The following is a 24105-nucleotide window of genomic DNA, read 5'->3' on the forward strand; positions in this document are numbered from 1 at the left end:
GTACACAAGAGAAAATATAAAAAGGTTTGAAAAGATAAAAACTATATATAACTTAATTGGATTAAGATCGCTTACTAATAACCAGTTTGAGAAACCTTGCAGTCTGTTCTAGAATAGCCCTGGAGTTGTTATTTAATAAATATACAGTCTTTTGCTGGTCAGTCCATTTATCTGTGCCACTCAAATAGGGCAATAATAAGGACATTCTTGCCTCTAAGGGGACAGTGATGCAAAACGTGGTACACAGATTCTTCACAATGCATCTCACAAATGCACAATCTTTCAAGATGTGGTACTTTTTTTACCTTTCTCTGTCTTACAGAAGAGGGCAGGATATTGCATCTGGCTAAGGAGAGGGCCCAGAGGAGTTTAGGAACAGAGAGGAGAAATAAGTATTTGGCTGCGCCAGGACCAATTGGGATGCCAAGGAACAAGGGGGGAACAGAATGTATAGGCCTGGACAAGCAAGGATTGACAATGGGCTCATAGTCTGGCCCTGATGTTTTTGAGAATTTCATTTGGAGATAACATGGCCAGAGTGCCAAGCGAAAGGTCTAGAGTACTGAGCTTTGCTTCGATATAGGCCCACCAAGCTGTAGAGTACAAATTGGGTTGGGCCAAAGAAGAAAGACTCTGATCTCCAAGACTAAAGCAGAGGTGAAACTGGTATTTAAACATCATACACTATTCCCTTGTCTCAAGTAAATGTTGACCTGTTTCCAGGCAAAGTGTGGCATAAGGCACTGAGGCAAACCCATAGTCTTATACAAAAATATGGACTGGATGTACTCCACATCCCTATTCCAAGTTTGTATCCATAATGGTATTCCATAAAGGAGCTATGGGCACTCTTTAGCATTAAAGGCTCTAATTGCTGCAAGTAAATAGTCATGACCCTTTTAAAAAAAGAAACTCACAATAGCCACCATGGTTATTCTTGTAGATGTTAGAACTCGATTCCTGTGAGATATCCGCCAGCCCTAGAGTGAAAGTTTAAGCCCAAATATTTAAATCGCTTAATTTGTTCAATCAACTCGCCATCAAGAAGCCATCTTGAGGGGTGCCAGACCTTTGAAAAGACCATGACTTTAGACTTAACTTTGTTGAAAGCGAGATTGTTGGTGCTGCAGTAAGTTACACAATGGTTTAAAAGTTGGTTTAATCCCACCTTTGTACGTGAGAACAAGATGGTATCATCTGCATAAAGCAGGACTGGGATCCCTAAATTCCCAAGGTTGGGACCACGTGAGTCCACTCCTCTCAGATCCAGAGCTAGGCCATTTAAGAAAAAATTAAACAGAGTGGGGGCCAAAAAAGAACCCTGCTTAACCCCTCTATAGGTTGGAATTTTAGCAGTAAATGCTCCTTCAAGGGCACACTTCACTAGGCAAGTGTTGTTAAGATGGAGCACAATGATAAGGAAGAGTAGTCTTTTTTCTATAACCATCCTATCTAACTTCCTCCAGAGAAGGTCTCTGAGGATACAGTCAAAGGCCGCACTAAGACAGAGGAAAGCAGCGTACAGCTTGAGCTTGTTCTTCCTTGTATATTTACCTATTAAGGTGTTCAAAACCAGGCAATGATAGATGGCAGAATTACCTCAAAGCCAATCTGCTTGTGGCCAATTATATTATTATTGGATATCCGTGAAGATAATTTTTAATAGGTGTCTAGCATACAGTTTCCCCATGACTGATAACAGGTTGATTGGGCGGTAGCTGGAGGGGCAGGAGAAATCCCCTTTTTTATAGATGGGGACTATAATAGCATCCGCCCAAGCCTCTGGGACTTTCCCTGTCTTATCAACAGCTGTAAATAAAGATGCAAGGATTGGGGCCCACCATTCCTCAAAGTGCTTCAATTGTTCTGGTGGACGAAAATCAAAACCAGGGGATTTATGGCATTTAAGACTGCTGGTAAGCTCTTTTACTTCGGGGGTGGTAACTGTAGGCCCCTCAGGGAATTCAGCTGGTTGTACTAAGCTGTATGGATTTTGGACACAAGTGGGTTCTTTAAATGAATCAGAAAAGTATTGAAACCAAATATGCCTAGCGATAATACTGTTGAAGTTGGCTAAATGGGAATCGCTAGATATTAATCTCCAGAGTTTCCTTGAGTTGTTAGAAGTAATTGCTGACATAAGGGCCTCCCACTGAGAATTAATAGCTTTTACCCTGCATTCCTTAAGTTGAGAATGTAACTGTTCTCGAGTGGAAAAATATTCTTGCGGTAAGTTGTTACATCCAGATTCTTTGTGCCTAGCATATATACTTCTCAGTAAGCATTTAAGTGATCTTCCAATATATGATTCCTGTTCTTGTTGTTGGGTCTCTGTCTCTTTAAATTGGGAGGAGAGCAAACATTCCTTATTAATTTAGATGTTAAGTCCACAAAAAGTTTAGAGGTCCCATCATGTTCAGTATTCAGCCTGGATCCCAAGATCCTTGTGGAGTCAATCTATGTAAGCCTGCTTCCAAAGAGCAAGTGGATTCAAACATCCTAATTTGCCAGCCACGGGACTTCAGTTTTGGGTGAATTTATCCTGCCTCAACCATGGCATCCAGCTCTGCCTCAACCTTGGCACCCAGACACTGGGCCAGGGCTGAAGGAACTACCTTTGCCTGTTTATCCAGCATGGAGAAGAGCTGGGTATAATCAGCATGCTGATGGCACCTAATCCAAAACTCTTCATGATTTCTGCTAGAGGGTGCAAGACAGGCATTTTTCTATCTCCACCAGACTCTTTAGTAGTCCCCCATTTGTCCTGGTGGAACTGCCACAGTGATTCATGCAACAATCACCTTAAGATTGGACTACTGCAATTTGCTGTATGCAGGGCTCTCATGAAGATACTTCAGAACCTTCAGGTTGTTCACAATGCAGTTGCCAGGTAGCTGAATGATGCATCACAGTCTGCACATATTCAGCCTAATTTGAAGAAGCTGCACTGATTTCCAATCGATTTCCGAGTCATATTCAAGGTGCTGGTTCTAACCTTTAAAGCCCTAAATGGTTTTGGACTATCATACCCTAAGGACCGCCTCTCCTGTTATGACTCCCTGTGGTGCTTGTATTCTGTTTCATGTGAACTTTCAGTGGTGCCTAGCCCTCAGGGAGCTCATTGAACTTCAACTGGAATTAGAGATTCTTCAATTGCTGCCCCAAGCTAGTGGAATGCTCTGTTTGAAGAGACTCATGCCTGCTGGACCTGTCTATGCTTGTAAGACAAAACTATTCTGCCTGGTAATCCATTGAGGCAATCTTACTGGGAACAGAAAAGGATAAAAAAAGTAAAAAGAAATAGACAGACAGACAGACAGACAGACAGAAAGACAGAAAGAAAGAAAGAAAGAAAGAAAGAAAGAAAGAAAGAAAGAAAGAAAGAAAAAAGGAAGGAAGGAAGGAAGGAAGGAAGGAAGGAAGGAAGGAAGGAAGGAAGGAAGGAAGGAAGGAAGGAAGGAAGGAAGGAAGGAAGGAAGGAAGGAAGGAAGGAAGGAAGGAAGGAAAATCTGTTTTCATTTTCCTCCCATCCTCCCATGTTTTAATATACTTCTTCCTTTTAAGTGAGAGGTCAGTTTCGTCAGATTATAGTGAAAAGAAATTAATATTTATATTGAATGGAATACATATGGATAAGATTGCTGTGTAAGTCTGGCAAAATTAATTCAGTAGAAATAAGGTGGCTCATGGCTCAAATCTCTGGAAAGAGGGACATGCTAGATTTTGTATCCCATAAAATGGTAATGGAACAATTAGCAGGGTCATATTATAAAGCACAGATTTTACTCTAGCTTAATGGATCTAGGGATACGCATTCATCAGCAGGATGGATTTAGCATAAAACGACATGTAAATGAATTGACGACTGATCATAAATTAATTTTAGTGCTGAAGATGTAATGGAGGCACAGTAAGATGCCACTTTATCATAGTATTTTACTGCTCAGCAACATTTGAACAACTACTTAATGTTCTATGTGCATGCTAACAGCTTGAATAAATTTGAGAAAATTTTGTGCCTTTCAGCAATGTGGGCTGGTGGCAGGGGGAGATAACATGAAAAGATTGAAATTTCAAACAGAAATAAATTTGGCTAAGTGGCATAAATTCATTTTTCATTCATGTTTATAAATGCTTTGATGAAGTTTGAACCTATAAAATGTGTCAAAGTTTTATGTATTACATACATTAGTTTATAGAAGATGTTCTCGTAAGCAAAACAAGTATGTAAACATAGATTCCATCTTATAGTTAAATTCCTTAATTTTAATTGGAACGTTGCTACTGACATGGGATATACAGTTAGTTCAAGATCTAGTTACCCAATGCTATCAAAGTGTTTGTCATTCTTTTATTTCTCTTCTACACATTTTTCAGAATTATTATCTTACATATATGACATTTCATTTTACAATATTTTCTTAGTAAGAGACAGTGATATCCCCACACATCCATTTCCCCATCTTATGAATCTATTATTCCACAATCTATGGAATCCATTCCGATGTCATGTTCAAGTACAAGGGAAAAGTTGCTTTAACAAACACCTGAGTCATCCATGCCATGCCAGTAACGCAAGCACTGAGTCATGCTATCCACATGGCTCTGAAAAAAGTCACAGATTTTCAGTTTTTGCAAATTTGACCCTGAATACTGCTTTGCCAGGACAGAACCATGTCAGCAGCTCTGAACTCCTTAGAAAAAGAATTAGATGTAATAAAGACATAACAACTGTAGGAGTGATCCAAGACCTAGGAAATGTGTAGGAACTGGTCTTGAGTTTTGCCTGTCAATAGGCAAATGGAAAGACAACATGGAAAATTATATTCAGTACAAGGGTACCACTTTGCAAGGATACAAGTTTGGCACTCCAATTTCACTTTTAGAATGTGTAAGAGTAAAACTATTGGGGTGTGTGTAGTGTGGCATATGCTATTTTGAATTTTTATTGTTAGCCAATGAAAAGTTGAGAGATATCTTAGGAGGCTGTGGTATTAATTTATGTTAAGTAACAAACAAACCATACATGGTCCCTGCAGATTGCAATGTGTAGTCATAGTACAAGGCTGCCGAGACCTGTGCTTGTGGCCAAGTCAAGGGCACATAGCTGTAATACACCTGTCCCAGAAGAGTTTGGTACTTCCCTAGTCTCTGTAAGCTTGTTTTGTTGCATTTAAGGTCCTGTTCTACTACAGCTAGAGGGCAATAGCAAACAGATTTTGAGTTCCATGCCTACAGACATCATGTTGAAGATCACTATCCTAAACTTCAAAATCCATCCTGGTCAAGGGTAGTGCTTCTGCACTTGGTTTATGCTCGAGGCGGAGCGAGGAGAAATTACGCCCAGGGTGCACGTGTGCCCTGTGACCTTGCTGCAGCAATGCCTGCCCCTGCCCTGGAATGCCCCCACCATGCCTTTTCCATGGCCAGGCCACACCTCCGCCACAGGTCTGCTCGGGACGTCATACCCCCCACCCTGCCACTGTTATGCTACCATGGGTTACTCCAGTGGAGGTAAGGAAGAGTTGTGTTGGGTGAATGACACATAACAGACAGATTGCTTTCTGCTTGATACAAAGAGCAAGGGGTATGGAAAAGATCTTTTCTTGCAACAGGATCCTGTGATACTCTTGGATTTGCCTATTATTTTCTTGAACAGCGTGGAACAGCAGCAATTTTTTTAAAAAAGGCTCTCCCTCAGGATTAAAATCTTTGAACAACTGATAGACATGTCAAGAACTTCTAAAGAAGGGACTACACTTGTCACGCGTGGAACCTTCTGCCAGCAAGTTAAGTAATGTAAGTGGATACTATTTTTACTTTCTTGGAGATAACTTGACCCAACATTAAGGTTAACATAATTGATATGTTGCCCCCAAACATGTAATGAACTTTCGTGCAATAACGAAGTACCCAACATTAAAAACATTACTATGGCCGTTTCCACATGGAGGCGAAAGCGGCTAGGTCGGCGCATTTTGTGCCGACCCGACGACGCTGGGACTGTCCGCATGGACGGTCCTGGAAAGAGCCGGGACGCCGGCGGCGCGGAGCACTGGGCAGGGGGGCGCAGGGCAGGGGGCGTGTCCCCAGGCCTCAGCGACGCGCTGGAGGCCCGGGGACAAGGTAAGTGCCGGGGGGGGGGCGTCTTGAAGCCACTGCCGTTCGCTTGGCAGCGGCTTCAAGGCGGCGTTTCCCCAACAAGTGCGCTTCCGAGCGCACTGGGGAAACGCTGGCTTCGCAGCGATCAGGCGGCGTTGCTGCGATGCAGCTTTGCCCCCTGTGCGAATGGCGGCCTGGAGACGGCGTTTTTGCCGTCTCCAGGCCGCCATTAAATGCCCGTGCGGAAACGGCCTTTGTTAGAGTCTGCATGTGTTCAGAATTCATATAATAGCAGAAGTTGTAAGCATCACTGCTACACAGTATTAGAAATATCAGAATAAAAGTGAGTTGTAAAAATATAAATGTGCAAATAGGCCATTTTTAAAAAGCTAGCTATAGTTGTGGTATATTAATATATATTTTAAAAGGCCATATACTATAGACAGATTTTTTTACAGTATTGTCATTGTAAAACCTATGCCTGTAAAACCGTAAAATGTATCATTGTAAGTGAAGCTTCAGAGTAATTAAAGAGATATGCAAAAAGATGCAGGATTGAAGTCTGAATGAGATTATGCTGGAAATTTGGGAAAGTAGTTTAGCATAATTGTATAATAAGTTAATTTTCAAAATTCAAAGATTTAACCTTGTAACTCTTCAAGCTTCCAGTTGGGTCTGAATTTCAAACCCAGCAGGAGAGTTACAGTTTTTAAATCTTAATTAGCTTGGCAAGCAGTCTGGTCCCAAGGCAAGGGGAAAGAAACTGGAAAGTGGGATAAAGCAGCACCTCTTTAATTCAAGCAGAAGAAAGGCAGAAAATCAGAGGTATTGATGCTTCATTACTTTCATATTCTCACCTCTGAAAATTGGAAACTGTAGCAAGTTTTCAGAGCTGCAGTGTTTAGATAAGGGCATGAAATGCTCAAGACAACTTGCAAGGCAAAGGAATCAAGTGGCACTGCATTTAATACATCTTCAGTGAACAGAAATATCCTGAAGATATATTCAGAAATTAGTATTATCCCATAAAGTTCAACGACTGAAAAGATGTACAATATTTTTAATGAGCTATATAGACCATGCATGCTTGGGCTTCAATAGACCACACTCAACCTAGATACAGAACATTAAGTACAAGTCCAACATCAATTGAATTGAGGGTCTGCTGAGGCCTAGGAATAAAATCATGATATTCATGCCACAACAGCACTTTGCCACAAGACAGAATGGCTGCCAGTCTTCCACCCAGAGTGATTTTATTTCCAATTCAGAGGTTATCAGCAGGTTTATATTTTTCAAGTCTGACTCAGATGATCGTTCATCTAGCTTTGTTAAGACATGCCAGGAGTAAAATTCAATAAATAAATAAATAAATAAATAAATAAATAAATAAATAAATAAATAAATAAGGAACAGTAAGACAAAATAGTATTCAATTAATAAAATGGCATTGTCTAAAATGATACAATGATTAAATCGAGCAATATGAAAACAGCACAAAAGAAACACATCACCATTATAAGTATCTTAATTCAGTGTCCAAATGTTTCAGTTACTCAGAAAAAAAATCTTTTTACTTCCTTGAATTCATCATTTTTATACAGCCTCTCCCCAATAAAAACAGAATTTTTAAATAGACGTTGGTTTTTTCTATTGTTCCTAAAGTACAAAATATATTATTTTTAAGTTAAGTTTCTTTTTCTCTTTCCCTGTTCTGTGCAATAGACTTACTTCTGCAGTACAGTGAACTTTCCTTGAAAGCTGGGATATAATTGAGTTTTCTTTCAAGTCTTTAAAGCTTTTTAAAATTCATGAATTTTCTTATCAATTTGCTGCAAAGCAAACACATTTTCAAATCCTTCTTTAACTTTTGTGCTTAATATTAACACATTTTAAATGCAACAGAAATAGAGCAGAATAAAATGTGCTCAAACAGTCTATTTATGACTTATTTTACGCTTTCATAATAGGGTTTCACTATTTGTTCCATTTGCCTACCTGTCACAGAGCTGTCTAGATTGTCCATGCTGGATCCTGGAGTATGCTCTAGTCCTCTCAGTGGCCTTGTGATTTCTATAGCCTCCTCTTCAGTATCATCATCATCATCATCCTCGGGAATATCTGTTTCCAATTCTGATATTAGAGTCCCAGACACATATCCTAATGGTGGAACAGGAGTCTGAGGTGCCTGTACAGTACTTTGAATGTGCCTGAGACAAAAGGAAATAAAAACATGCAATTAACCTCTGGGAGGATCACAGCATTAACACCCCCCCCCCCCTTAAGAAATACAACCTATTCAGTGTTGAATGCTAAAGTCTAATAGATATCAGTGGGTGAAATTTAAGCCCTTAATTCAATACTTAGATTGCCATCAATGGTACTAAAGGTGCTTTGGCAAGTTTGTACCCTGTTGGTTTTACTAATTGTCTACATAGCATTAACACCAGAGAGATTGAAATGGCTGTGTTGTAAAGAAATAAAACTTTACTCCCATGGGATGTGTTGAATGCTCTGAAAAAGAAGTGGAGTTTTGGATTTATATCCCACCTTTCCCTCTTGCAAGGGGACTCAAAGCGGCTTACAAGCTCCTTTCCCTTCCTCTCCCCACAACAGATACCTTGTGAGGTAGCCCAAGGTCACCCAGCAGGAATGTAGGAGCCCAGAAACACATCTGGTTCACCAGATAAGCCTCTGCCACTCAGGAGACAGTGGGGAATCAAACTGTGTTCTCCAGATTGGAATCTACCTGCTCTTAACCACTACACATGTGACTACTTCCAAATATCCAATAATGTATAGCAATGGTTTCTACCATGTTATGTGATAACTGAAGGACAATACATTTCAGGGAACATTAAGGCTGTGTATTTTATCCTTAAAACTATGCTATAAATTTGATGGTTCCAGAAGCAACAGAGATGAATTTCTAAGTATATTTTGGAGGCATTTATGAGACCCCCCCAAAGTCAGCTCAGATAAAAAGTTCAAAAGGAATACAATTTTCACTGCCCTTAGCTGAATTTAAGATCTTCTTTTAAAAAAAATGGAAACTGTCATACTTGGGGCATGTATATACTAATTTAATATTTCAATACTTGACCCAAACTGGTGAATCCATTTTGTTACAGATCACACGGACATCAAAAAAGTCAACATAGGCTTCCGCTTTGGAAGAACAAAATTGCTACATAAAAATAATAAATTTTACTATGTGTGATGCATATGCTGGTTGGTAATATATGAGGTCCCACATGACACAGTCAGCTGACAAAAGATCAAAGGGGGTTCATCAGAGGGTGGACTCAACAGATAATGTACAAGGCAGACAAGGAATTTTAACCAAGACTAGTGAATTTAAGCCTTCCAGGCTGGGAAGGAGATGCCTATGCCATTACTAGGATTCCATTCTAAGGGCCTTTGTTATGCATCAAAGGAAGGACTCTACGTCTTGGTAGCCCTCCAGGGCAAAAGCTTTGCCACTATGAAACAGGATGCCAGATTAGATGGTCCACTGATCTGATCCAACAGTCCGCATTTTCCCAATCTCTTCTTGTATAAATTCAAGTAAACTCTGGCTCTCCATGAATGACATCACTACTTGCAAACTGGGACACTACACCACAAATTAATCCAGGTAAATAATCCCCATTTGTGGGAAGTAAACAAAATCTGATTTACCCAGGCCTCTGAATCTGTATGTGGAGAAGAACCAAATTTTGGAATCATTAATCGTATTAAGCAGTTTCAAAGCCAGTTTTTTCTAAGTGGCAGATTTCTTGGCTATGATCCTCCAAAGACATTTTAAGAACAAACGTAAAATTCTAAAGAAAAATGTTGTAGTGATTCTGAATGAAAACCTTATTTCTTCACTAATATGGCTGAATTTCTGTTGCCTATGACCTTTTGAAATTAATTATAGGGATTGGAATGAATGTACTCTTGAACATGCAATTTATTTCCAGCATCATCAAAACATCACATGTTACAAACTGAATGGTTTTATATGACATATTATACCATTAGAAAAGACTTGTTTCCACTGCTCAAAGCTATATTTTGGGGAAGTGTGTTTTTTTCCAAATAAGGCCTCTCCAGAATATGAGACGTGTTGGTGCAGTAAATATGGTTAGTTTTATCATATCTTGCCACTGCTAGTGTAAAAGAGGTAATATGAATGGTAAATGCAGTGCTATGTATAAGGAATATTTTTAGATTAACAGAAGTGCATGTTTAGGCTCAATTAAGACATAATGATGTCAAGGCAAACAGTTTATCATATATATATATTGGGTGTGCAATTCCCGATCTAAAAAGCATGAATTACATAATGAGATTCATGATGTTAACTGTCATCAAAAGTTGCACCTGCACTTTGTATGCCGCCACAGGAAGCATAGCAGCTGCAATGTACAGGCTGAAAGCATGCCAGGCCATGCATCTGTGTCCTGCCTGGCACAATTATACATTTAACCTAGACCTGAATTAGCTGATGGTTTGGGCTTCTGGCTTGTTACATAAACGAACTCTCTCCCATGCAGGAAGTGGCCTAAGCACCCCGTTGATTGGTTGCAGCTTGCAAACGGGGTTGGTGTATTGAAACATGTCCAAGGATAACAGTTGGCTTTGGCATCAGCAGAGAATATGCTTGAACTTTTAAAACCTAAAATAACTCTTGCAATGTAAGACTTGGCCTCTGTATGTTATGAAATCTGTCCATTTTTCTCCATTGGCATTATGCCACTCAGCCAATAGATTTACTTAGCATTTTCATTCATTTCTTGTTTTGCTGAGGTTTATAATTTTTAAAGGATAGCTCTAGATGATTGAAAGCCAGTGATTTTCTGTGCTATTCTGTGGAGTTGGGGAGTTCAATTTCAACCCATGAAATGGTTCCACTATATTGGTTCTCTATTAACTCAGTAAAAAAGTGAATACAAAATGAAAAAGAAAGAGTATTGAGACAATTTGTGTTACAGAGTGTCTTGAGGATCTTCCTTGTTGATTTGTTTTACTCTGATTCAACATGGTAGAAAGATTACAACAACATTATTCTATGTCCAAGTGTTTTTGCAGCAACACAGTAACACAATTACACACTGGAATATGTTTTAGTGTATACAGCTTAAAATAAAATTTAGCTTAGCTTGTCTATTGTGTTAAACACATTTTAAGCAGCTATAGCCAGGGGTATACCACCATAGAGACATGGGAACACCCATGTCCCCGGACGCATGCCTTTAGGTCACATGGGAGGGGCTGCCAGACACCCGCCACATGACAAAACGGTGTGTGCCTAAGCTGCTCTTTGTGGTGCCCCGCCCCCCTCGTAGACTCCCTGCACACTGGCTTCTGCCCTCACTGAGGAGAGAAGGAGCCGGCCTCCAGGGACGCAGGGGGGAGCTCTGTGGTGGGTGGCAGCGGCGCTCTGCCCTCCCAGGTTCCCTTCAGCCTAGCTTGGCTTCTGCACTCCCCAGGCCCTGGGGAAAGCAGGAGCTGGCCTGCAGGGATGGCAAGCGGGTTGTCTCTGGGCACCATTTCCAACTGATACACCTCTGGCTAAAGCCCAATCCATGAGGCAAAGGGAGTTGTGGAGGCAGCAGGGCCTTACACCAGCAGATTTGACCTCCCTGGGATACTTAATCCTGGTAGAAGGGCAAAACTGCTGGTGAGCAGCTGCCACAGCCCTCCACAATGTCAGTGGTCCTTTGCCCCCATTGGCTCTGCCAGCATTTCATAGATGTGGCTGGGGGTAGAGCAGACCATAGTTGGCTTCCACCCCAGCATTGTCTCCTGGAATGTTTCCATAGGCCATATTCTGTGCAGAGCGCTAATGTAGATGTTGAACATGCATCTTCTACAGAACAGATTTTTTTAAACAGAGAACCCTTCCTTGAGTCAAATTATGGCCACTTGACAGGTCCCTGTTCTGCTCTGTCCTATCCTATCCCTTTAGCAGTGTTATTTGTTCTCTGGCTCATGACAGCCACATTCACAATTGCCATTAGCAAAAGTATCACATTTACTTCCAAGTATGGAATGATGTTTGCACCTTTAGGGAGGCTTGCAGATTATCCATTCCTCCAACAGTGGCTGTATCAAGGTGAAAACCACCTACCTATCGTAAGCCCTATCAACCCCACTTTCCTGAAACATGGGACAGAGCCACATTTGGTAACAGTACTTTGAAGTGCTATACTCAAAGAGCTACACGTGGCTCCTCAGCCACTCACTGCTTTAAAGGTAATAGAATCCTTCATGGCCAAAATCTCCAAGCTACATAAATGTAAAAGTCTTGATACACCCTATCCTAAATTTTATACTCTCACATTATGGCTTCTGGTGTTTTCATCTGGGTTTGTCACATTTACCATGTTTGCTTTGCTATATCAAACTGATAAGCCCTTGTCAGTTCATCAAGATGGGCTTGAAGCATAGGTTGCATCTCCTCACGTGGAGATGGGGTGAGTGTTGCAGTAGATTGCTGCCCAAAGGAAATTGCTGGGGAAGAGGCAACTCCTCGGACGGGAGGTGTAGGAACTCTGTCATCTTCTTCTTCAAGTTCATCCTCCATACCCTGATGCAGGTACGTTTGAACTGGTAAAGGTGGGCACCAGCCATCACTGTCATACCTGAAATACAAATGCGTCAAGTTTAGGATCTTATATCTAGGGTATGACATCTCAGCAATTATAAAATATGGACAAAATCAAAGTGACATAAATAACAATACCCAAACTAGTTCTGTTTTGTCAGGGACAACAGCAATTTTTCATTTTATTTTTTACATATATAAAGTAAAAGGAGCCTAACCTACATCATTGTTAGATAAAATGTAAAATTTCAGATTCTGCAAGAGAACAGCCAAAAAGACTAATTTACTATGCTTTCTGTTGCTGTTTAAGGCAATAGTTTCAAACAATCACTTAAGTCAGTTCAGTTCAGTTTAACCTTTAATGGCATAAATTGCAGATAATTTACATTTAGACATTTAAATATTGGTATTTAAAATGTTTTCCAAAAACTTAGCCACTGCCAAGGTAATTGATGGACTACAGTCACTTAAGTCAAATGTTGTCTGGAAAAAAAATGATAGCAGCACTTGAAAAACTTATACATTCTTCAATGCCTTTGTTACTGGTTATCCAATCAAAGGTAAATTTTTGTGAAAGTATGTTGCACTGAATTATTAAGTAACTATTTTAACGTTGGGTGTTGACTTAACAAAAAAGTAAAAGACTGCTTAGCACAGTGGAATTCAGCTATGAAATCAGTTTAACTTCTCCAGGACCACAGATTTTCATAGAAATTTGGCTGGGCACAGATTCCAGGTGGTCCAATCAGTTAAATAAGCACCCCCAGGATGACACTATATGTTTGTGAGCACATATACGCCAAAATATCCATTATCAATAGCAACAATGTTTAAAAAAAAGATTCACAATCCCAAGATATTCTGATTTGTTGGTGGCTGTCCTTCAGAAGCTAAATTCTATGCAAATTATGGCAAAGAGAAAAAATCTATAGGAGGATTAATATTCTATTTACACAATTTATGTCAACCAGACGTACACATTGTGCAACTATGTAGGGCCACAACGTTAACTATTGGTAAATGGCTGTGAAACTTTATGGATGAGAGAACTGGATGGATGGCTTCAGTCCAGTTGCTTGTCATTTTCTTCCTGCTTTGAGGAGCCTTTAAAATTGGTTTCTGTAGGACACCACTGTTACCTTCAATTCTAACATATAATGAAGAACAATCAACTGTAAATATATGGAAGGAAACAAAGGGCAGCCTGCCTGGTAATGTTTTCAAGCTATGCTTTGATCCTGTTGTATATAGGAAGTGAAAGCCAACATGAAGGCCACACATTGCCATGCAGTGAAAGGCACAGTGCTGGTGACCTTCCCATTTCTTCTCTCAGATATACTGGAGACAGAAGAGTAGCAGTTACCATCATGGACAAATCATACTATACTATGGAGACTGAAAAACAACTCCCCAATTCTACTTTTTACAACTATCTTCAGACAGAAATTCTAAAAATTAATCAGGGTTATGAAGAAATTACCCATGCACATACAGGAGCAGATCTGTCCAAAATATACAAGCCCAAAAATCCAAGACATCCTATTGTTTAAGCATAGGAGTGTCTAGATACATGGACTCTGTTCTCAGACCATATGCTATCAGTGCATAGGCCTAGCTGCCACAGAGACATCCAGGGACAAATTCCCTGGGTACCCCCGTGGGAGTCACGTGAAGGGGCAGAAAAATCACCCCCACACTTCTGGGAAGGAGGAGGGCATGGCTGGACCTCGTTCCCCCCTGTTACACCCCTCCTCCTTCCTAGAAGTGGCTGGACCTCGGGGGCCCCCTGCAGTGCCCCCCACTGCAAAAAGCAGCTGGCTGAAAAAGTAGCCTGGTTCACCAGACGTTCAGCAACTTCCACCTCACCATCAGCCTAATTATGAATCAGTCCACACAGGATGTATGAAGGGGTCACTGCTCAATGGTAGAATACCTGCTTGTTATGCAAAAGGTCCCAGGTTTGATCCCTGCCATCTCCAGTTTAAAGGACCAAGCAGTAGGTGATGTGAAAGACTCTGGAGGGCTGCTGTTTGAGTAGACAGTACTGACCTTGACAGATCAATTGTTTGACTCCATATAAGGCAGTTTCATGCATTCAAGTACATTTTCTAGCCACTAATGTACAAATACATGGTGGAAACATTAAAAACACCTAAAACTTGAAACCAGTGTGTGGGTGTTTAGTGTTGTCAAATTGCTTCTGGCTCATGGCATCATTTTGAGTCAATGTCCTCCAAATCGTCCTATCATTAACAGCCTTGCTCAGGTCTTGCAAACTGAGGGCCATAAGTTGCTTTATAGAATCAATCCATCTCATGTTAAGTCTTCTTTTCCTGCTGCCTTTCCTGATTGCCACACATATCTACACACCTCCAGACACCATCCTAAATGCACCAAATAACTTACTGTCTACAACCAAGTTCTATGCTATAGCTGTATCTCTTCTGATCCCTCAGACAGGGGTTTTCACCTGCATGATCTACAAAATACCTACCTGATGTAGTAAGGGAACAGATCAGCAAAGCCAGAATGATAGCAAAGGATAACCTGCTACAAGAGAGGCCCAGACAAAACAACAGAACACCACCAGGGGTCACCAGCTACAACTGGTTCAGTGCAACATAAATGATCTGCATCCTATGTTGGACAAGCATTGGGAGGCAAACCTTTTCTTGCCCACAGTCAGCCTGCTAATCTTTAACAACTTCTCACTCACAATAAAGTTCTTCGTAACATGGACACACTTTGAGTCAAGTGTCTGCAATAAAGTAACATACCAACTCTGCCCCATATTCACTCTGACAACACAATCACCAGACCTAACAACACCAGGCACACTATTTCCGATTCATTCATTTCTGCGGCTCCCTTGTTACATACACCTTGAAGTGTCAGCAATGCCAGTGAAACAAATGCCAGTCCCTACACAAAAGAATTAACTTACATAAACCTGGCATTAAAAATCACAACACTGAAAAACCTATGGGAGAATATTTTAATTCTATAGAACATTCCACTGCTAACCCAAGAATGTTAACCTTCAAACAGAGAAGCTTCAAAGGGAGATTACAATATAAGACTGCTAAACTTGAGTTCATTCACAAATTCATAACCACAGGGCTGAATATCAGCAGAGCTGAATAGGGACATAGGAGTCTTATCCTATTGCAGATGCAAACTTTCTGCCCCTAAGCATTTATCCCCTGCTCTAATCCAGTTGGTTACATTTTGCACCTTTGTAGTCTGACTACCTTCTTTGCAACACCCCTCTCATCTTCAGACTGGGATAGATGGACTCAGGTGTATCTATTCCTACTGGTATCTGACAAAGGAAGTTTTGACTCTCAAAAACATACACCCTAAAAATCTTGTGTTTCTAAGGTGCTACTGGACTCAAATCTAGGTCTTCTACTGAAGACCAATATGACTATCCTCCTGAATTTAGGCCCCCACAGTGACCTATCTGAGTATCAAGTGTTCATTAAACTGCTATGAAATATTGAGACTGTATTTCTGTGACCTATTAATAACACAAATAAATGCTCCCCTGTTATTTTTACATCAAACTAAACTTAGAATAAATTTGCAAAGTTTGAATCCTATGTACACTGTCATTTTTTCCTTGCAAAGAATCTGGCTTTTCAAGGTTAGTTTGCATTTTGTAAAGATGTACATGGGAAAACTGCTTCCATTATCAACATGACATTATAAATAACTGGGAAGTGTAATTCGAAAGACAAACAGCAAAAGCTAAGCCTGAGTTGTGTGAAACTTGAAAATATGCTGTCATCATCACTGATTGCTTAGCTTTAAATAACCACTGTTGTCTTGGTGACAAACGTAATTCTCACAGTCAAATAATAGATACTGTACACAACTGAGAAGCCAAGACCTGTATCACAAAGGTTTTTCTACAGATAATGCATCAATTTTACCTGTCTTATTTATCAATGTGTCTTAGAAACATATGGATGTTATTTGTCTGTTATTGCTCAATTATCTTAGCTGAACAGCAATACGTTAAAGTGCAGTTTTCAGTTTGTTGTGAGGAAGAAGAGGTATAATTAATAACTATTTGAACTAAATTTTCTCTTCTTTCTTTGTATACTGGCACAATTCTTAAATGCTCTCAAGACAAAAGCTTCTCTTTAAAAAAATGTAGGGTCTTTCATTAACAAGCAAATATTTGGTTTGAGACCTATTTCATGGAATTGCAAAAGGAGCAGGTTCAAACACTTTTTTTCACACTGAACTGTGTGAGAAATGACTTCTTCAATTGAGCATAGATTAATTTAATGTAGCCACAGGAGGGAGAACCCTTTGAATGAGGAGACCTGTCTCTCAAAATATTATGCCAATAGAGGAGGGGAGAAGTTGCAAATATCCATATGTTTCCCTTTTAAACTAAAGTGTCACTCAAATACACACACACAGAAAAAGATACTGAAATGTGATATTATGGATATAAATCCACTTCCTGGTAAGGAGCCTGCAAACTTTACTTGGAAAATTAAATGTTTCACGCTGTGGAGCATAATGAGATAAGGTATGGGAAGGCCTGGTTCATACCTCCTTTTCACTGCAATGATTCAATTTTGTTTAAAAAAACGAACTAATGACCACTTCAGCCCTGCTCACAGATAAATAGTCCTAAATCATCTGGAATGGCTCAGCAAGTAGAACTCCTTATTATACAGAATTAGACCTCCCATGTCATTCCTTACATTATGCATGTGTTCTCATTGGCATGCCCAGCCAGCAAATCTCACACTCTTTTCTTTACTCTTTGCAGAGGAGGGAACTATGTTGCATTCACTTTTCTCACTGCCTCTACCTTGAAGTAAATCTTAGAGACAGTACGGAAAAATCGAAACTGAAATCTGAGTACAGTTGTAGACCTGGAGTTCCCAACCTTTCTGTTTTGGAGACCTTTGGAATTCTGACACAATGTCATGAGCACAACTACAAAATGGCTGCCACATGAGGCAGAGTCAGCCACAGAAGGCAGAGCCAGCCAGCTTACCTTCAATTACAAAGTGAATATCCTTGTGCTGTGGTGACAGCTGCTACCAAAACAATATTTCTAAAAATCTGCACAGCCAGTCAAATTTTCAATAGCCAACCAGAAGTCTTACTGGGCAAAAGTCTTACCTGGCCCTGCTTACTTCCTAAAAACATCTGGTGGGCTTTAGGACAGTATTATTGGGCACCATGGTACCCACAGACACCCCATTGGGGACCCCTGCTGTGGTGTACTAATGATGTGGGGAATCCAGATGTGACTTAGTTGGCTCCAGACAGAGGAATTTCACTCAATTTGATTACTTTCCTGATGTTAACAAACAACTTTAGCCAAGATTTTGATTAGGTACATTACAAAAAACCAAACCAAACACAAACAAAAAGCAAAAACAAAAATCCCTCTTGTTTCCTGCGAGGCTGTCTCTATTTACATGGCTTTTACAATTCAAATTACACAGCCTGTGTCTATATATCCAACAAATTTAAAATGTCCCACTTTAATAAGTTCAGCTAGAATACATATGAGTGAAAGCCAAAAGATTTTTGACACTTTTGTGTATACACTTGTGTGTAAGTGCAACGTATATTAAATAGGATATTTCTTTAATTGCATATTGAAATAAGATAAAACAAATTTACTAGCAACTTAATCTTGCCATCACATCTAACATACAAGAAAATATTTTAAAGCACTTTTGAAAGTTTTATTGCTATCAAAGGCTTTTATAGGATCAAGATATATTGCTTTAATTATGTATTTTATATGTTAGAAGTTGCCCTGAGCCTGCAAGGCAGAGGGCAGCAAATAAATTGAATAAAACATAATAAAATAAAAATAAAGCTTCAGCAGATATACACAACAAATGCACTGTATGGCTGTGGACTGGTGGACACCAAGAATACCTGTTTAGCTTTGCTACTGAATTATTTACTGAATTATCCCTCTTCAAAAGGGACATTGTGAAGAAGGCTATGCTGGATGCAACCTTTAATGAGCCTTGGCAGAATGCACTGATTCAACCTTTGTCTCTTACTTTTTGTATAAAGAATCTCCTTTCTTTAAGTTAATCTCAATACTTTATTTTAGAGGTTAGAGAACCAGTTATAACATTTGGTAGAGGAATCTATTCAGCAACAGATGTAATCCTCTTCCCAAAAGAACTTTCATCACCACCTTTACAGCAAACAGCTACATATTCTAAAAGACCTAAGTGTAAAGATGAAAACAAGAGCAACATAAGAACCTGAATGCCAGCAGCAATGGAAGTCTCTCCAGACAGAAGATCAGCAAGCTATCATGGATTTTTGACCAATGGTCATCATGATGTGTGGTCATAAGAAATTAACTGAGAATAGTCCCAATGTATAATATTAACTAAGTAACAGAATAGACTGTTCCATAATGCTAATTATCATGATTACTAAGTGATCATATGAAGCAGCCTTATCATTACCTCCACACAACCATTTTTTGTCTACAGCAGCTCTCGGAGACTTCAGGCAGATATCTTTTTCCAGCCATGTGACAAGAAAACAGTAGTTTTAGGGCCTAAGGTTCTGACCCAGTGGTGTAGCTGCCACAGGGTCATCTGGGGACAAACACCCCAGCTGCCCCCGTGGGAGTCATGTAGGGGGGCACAAAAATCGCCCCTGACACTTTCAGGAAAGAGGAAGGGTGTAGCTGGGCCTTGGTGTGATGTGCACATGCCAGGCTGAGGCCCAGCCATGCCCCTCCTCCTTCCCGAAATTCACTGACATGACAGGAGGCCCAACTCCTCCCCCTTCCCCCACCCCAGCCAGGCTGCTTCTTCAGGTGGCAAAGAAGCAGGCTGAAAAAAGGTTTTCCAGTTGCTTTGCTGGCAGAAAAAGGTAAGGGGGAGGGGACCGAGGGGGAGCTGATGGGGGCATCCTCTTGCCCTGGGCCCATGACAGAACCTTGTGGCACCCCACTAGTCATTTCTTTCAAGGATAAAGATGAGCCATTGATGAGCCCTTTGAGTTCAGTCAGTCAACCAATTACAAATCCTTCTAATAGTGGCATTGTCTGGTCCACATTTCACTAGCTTATTTGAGAGAATATTATGGGGCACCTTGTCAAAAGTTTAACTAAAATCAAGGTATGTTATGTTCACAGCATTCCCTTCATCTACCAAGCTTGTTTATGGCTGATTCCGCATGGGTCAAAAACAGCAGTGTGAAAACAGTGTGAAAATGGTGCAAAAGGGTTTAAAACGGTGTAAAAGGGTTTATACTGTTTTCACAACGTTTTCACACTGCTGTTTTTGGCCCATGCGGAATAATCCTATCAAAAAAAGAGATAAGATCAGTCTGGCATGACTTGTTTTTCAGAAACTCATGCTGACTTTTTGTGATCACAGTATTCCCTTCTAAGTGCTGGCAGACCATCTGTTTAATGATCTGCTCCAGAATCTTTCCTGGTATTGATGTCAGGCTGACTGGATGGTAATTATTAGGGTCCTCCTTTTTCCTCTTTTTGAAGATGGAGATAACACTAGCCCTCCTCCAGTTCACTGGGACTTCTCAAAAATTATAGCAAGTGGTTCTGAGATTACTTCTGCTAGTTCTTTTACTACTCTGGGATGTAGCTCATTAGAACCTGGAGATCTGAATTTGTTTAAAGTCGCCAGGTGTTCCTGCATTAACTCTTTATTTATTCTGGGCTTAATTTATCCTACTGTATCTTCTGTTTCATTTTCTTCTGGATGCGCACCATTTCCTTTTTGAGAAAAGACTGAGGCAAAGAAGCTGTTGAGTAGTTCTGCCTTTTCTCCATCCCCTGTTAACATGTTGCCATCTTCTCCATGCACTGATTCTATCCTACCTTTTTTTTCTTCCTTTTACTATGGACATAACCAAAAAAGTATTTTTTGTTGTTTTCAAACTCTCTGGCAAGCCTCAGCTCATTGTGAGCGTTAGCTTTTCTGACTTTCTCTCTACACATCCTGGTTATTTGTTTGAATTCCTCTTTGGTGATTTCCCCCCTTTTCCATTTTTTTACATGTCTTTTTAAAATCTTAGCTCAGCTGAAAGTTCTTTAGACAGCCAACCAGGTTTCCTTAGACACCTCCCATTTTTCCTCTTCATTGGAACTGTTTGAAATTGTGGCCTCAAAAACTCCCTTTTAAGGAATTCCCAGCCATTATGCACTCCCTTTTCTTTTACTATTTTTGACCACGGGATCACACCCAGTAGATTCCTAAGAAGAAGACAAAGAGTTGGATTTATATGCCCCTTTCTCTCCTGTATGGAGACTCAAAGGGGCTTACAAACTCCTTTCCCTTCCCCCCCTCACAACAAACACCCTGTGAGGTAGGTGGGGCTGAGAGAGCTCACAGCTCAAGCAGCAGAGCAAGGGAACAAACCCGGTTTCTCCTTTCTGCTTTCTTAAAATCTAGAATGTGTGTATGATTACACTTAACATCCCCTTTCCACTGGTTAACAAACTCCAGAAGAACATGATCACTTCCACCTAAGGATTCTACCACTTCCACTCCACTAATCAGGTCATCATTACTGGTTAGGAGCAGATCTGAAATAGCCGTTTCCCTTGTTGCTTCTTCCACCTTCTAGCCTATGAAGCTGTCTGCAAGGCAAGTGAGAAATTTGTTGGACCTGATTGTCATGGAAGAATTTGACTCCCAACAAATATCCGAATAGTTGAGATCTCCTATGACTACTACTGCTTTCCTTTTTGAAAGTTTGGTCATCTGTTCCAAGAATGCATCATCCTTCTCTTCAGACTGGCATGGGGGTCTATATTAGAGATCAGTGCTGTTTCTCTCCCCCTTCATTTCTATCCAAATGCTCTCAACCTGGTTTGCAGTATTTAAGTCATGGAACTGCTCACAACTGTAATAATCTTTTACGTATAATGCTACTCCTCTCCTATTTGATCTGTTTCTCTTCAATTCTTATTTTCCAATAATGAGATTCATCCCAGCAGGTTTCAATGATAAATATCATATTTGTTTTGCTGCGTTAGGAGTTTGAATTCATCTTGTTTATTTCCCATGCTCTGTGCATTGGTGCAGAGACATAGAAGGCATTTCCTCTGGCTGCAGTTTTTTTCCCTCCTGCTGTTGGCTTTTTGACTTATTCGCTCAGTTCTCTCTATAACCTTTGGACTATCATCACTATCACTTGATGAACTCCTGTCTGTTGCACTGGCAGATTTGCCCTCCAGGGTACTTCCCCTGGTGGATGGCTGAAACCATTGCCATGTGGTCGCTGCTGCCCTCCCCTGGTGGTAGGATGCGGCACAGGACAGTTCGGCAGCACCCCTGCATTTTCACTGCTGGCATAGCAGGGGTGGGCCAGGGGCAGGGGAAGTTCTGATGTTGGTCAGCTCCCTCCCAGCCTTTGCCAGCATTGCAGCCTGCAGTTAGGCCAGCCTTTTGGCTGGGGTAAGTGCAGTGCAGCCCATTGAGGCTTCTTGGAGGTGGGGAGGCTTTTTGCCTTTTCCACGTCACCGGGAAGCCTCTTTGGGAGTGGTGATCAGATGCAGTTACAGCACCGCAGACTGTAGTGGATGGGGCTGCCCTAGGAGAAAAGCTCCTTTGCAAACCCATCTTTTTTCCTTTAAAGTTCTAGTAAAAGTATGAGGAGACAGGTTTCAATTAGTGAAGCAGAGCTGAAGGTATAAATGCTGTTCACAAAAGTCTGATCCAAACTGCTGCTGTGGGCACATCAGTAAACTTTCAAGGCTCCCACCATCGCATACTCTAAATCACATGGCACAGGATCTGATAATGTCATGGAGCAGGGCTTTGTGATGTGCCATTGAATAGCAGTGGCAGGATTTCCACACACCACTAAGACACATATAGCAAGTTATTTGTGAACATGTGGAACCACATTTGTGTGGCTTTGAAGAAATGAGCTATTTATCACAGTAGTTATTTTAAAAAAATGGAAATTAACAATGTAAAATGTATAATGTAAAATATAGCTCAAGCATTCATATCAGGTTATTGTCTTCCCTCTCTAATATGCAGAAGTTATTTATGCACAGGAATCCTTCAATAGACTGTCAGGAATGCAGCTAGATGGCATTTCTGAGATTTCAACCTTCCACCTGTAGGCCCTGATAAAGAGCTCCCAATTCTGAGTCTTAGGCCCCATCCGCACACGCAAAATAATGCATTTTCAAACCACTTTCACAACTGTTTGCAAGTGGATTTTGCTATTCCACACAGCTTCAAAGAGCACTGAAAGCAGTTTGAAAGTGCATTATTCTGCATGTGCGTAATGAGCCTTAGGGTCAAAGTTCAACTGTGCAATCCAAAGGGAGAGGGGTGAAGCTGCACTGGAAGCTGTATGACCCCTGTGCTGGCACCAGTGCCCCTTGCATTGTCCAAATGGGCATGGACACTGATGCAGGGGCAGTGTTACAGGTGCCACAGAAGGCTCAACACTGATACTCCTCTGATGCAGGAACCCATGGTGGTATGGATGGGGATATTCTGTAGGTGTTCCCAGGGCCAATTTCCAGTGCCCTTGGGGCCTGTTAACACTCTTTTTTCTGAATGCACTTATGCCACCAAAAAGGTACAAGGTGGTATGGGACTTTTCTTCAGCCAATGGGTTTTTCTCCTTTTTTTCTTGGAGGCTGTACTGCAAAGCACCTCTTTGAAGGTAGCGTGGCAGTACTGTGCCCAGCCACCATGGATCTATCCCCCTCTTTGGATTAGGCTGCCTGATTAGGCAGTTGTACAGCCCTGTATGAAAAATAGATTATTAATGCAATTTAAAAAAATGGTTGACTCTTATTGAAAACAATGTGGGAGTGTTAATAGTAAACTATAATTATAAAACAATTAATTATGTTACATATAATGTGTGTGTGTATGTGTGTGCAATAAGATGTATAATAAACTAATGTGCTGACAGGCACTAAGAGACCACTAGCTTCACACACTCTAATGCATATATTCTAAACTCATTCTAAAATGCCAGAAACGGATTGGTACTTAATAACATGTATGACACTACTGAATTTCAAGTTACATCCAAAGAGAAAGAAAAACAAAACATTACCCTGTTTCTTGCTGATCAACCCCATAGTGCTCTAGCTCTGTGCCTGGCAGTGGCTGTACTGGAGGGGGTGGGAGAGGGATGTTGGCCCAGTTAGAGCCATTATTTTTCTGTGGCTTCGAAGTATTTTTGTTTTTCTTTTTCTTCCCTCCTTTCCCACCTGAAATCAAGAAACATTATAGGCGTATGAAGAACAAAGTTGGTTATTTACATTTCCTGAAAGAGTGCTGATTCCAGATGGCATGCTCAAAAAAGAAAGAAGAGACTATTTTTATCTTAGCAACATCAGCAGTAATATGTTATAGTTGTCACTAGGTTATAAATAATAATAG

General features: G+C 40.6%; 1 protein-coding gene across 12 annotated transcripts in view; it reads right to left on the reverse strand.

Moving 5' to 3' along the window:
* The window catches only part of ROBO2 (roundabout guidance receptor 2), a 547539-nt gene that overhangs the window by 35083 nt on the left and 488351 nt on the right, over positions 1-24105 (reverse strand). For all 12 annotated transcript variants that reach the window (XM_048494577.1, XM_048494572.1, XM_048494575.1 and 9 more), the window contains 3 exons: positions 23777-23933; positions 12474-12734; positions 8101-8312 (listed from right to left, as the gene is read on the reverse strand). In XM_048494577.1, the coding sequence (XP_048350534.1) occupies positions 8101-8312; positions 12474-12734; positions 23777-23933 (630 nt within the window). The remainder of the gene's footprint in view (positions 1-8100; positions 8313-12473; positions 12735-23776; positions 23934-24105) is intronic.

Source organism: Sphaerodactylus townsendi, linkage group LG04 (genome assembly GCF_021028975.2).
Source record: "Sphaerodactylus townsendi isolate TG3544 linkage group LG04, MPM_Stown_v2.3, whole genome shotgun sequence".
Classification (NCBI taxonomy): Eukaryota; Metazoa; Chordata; class Lepidosauria; order Squamata; family Sphaerodactylidae; genus Sphaerodactylus; species Sphaerodactylus townsendi.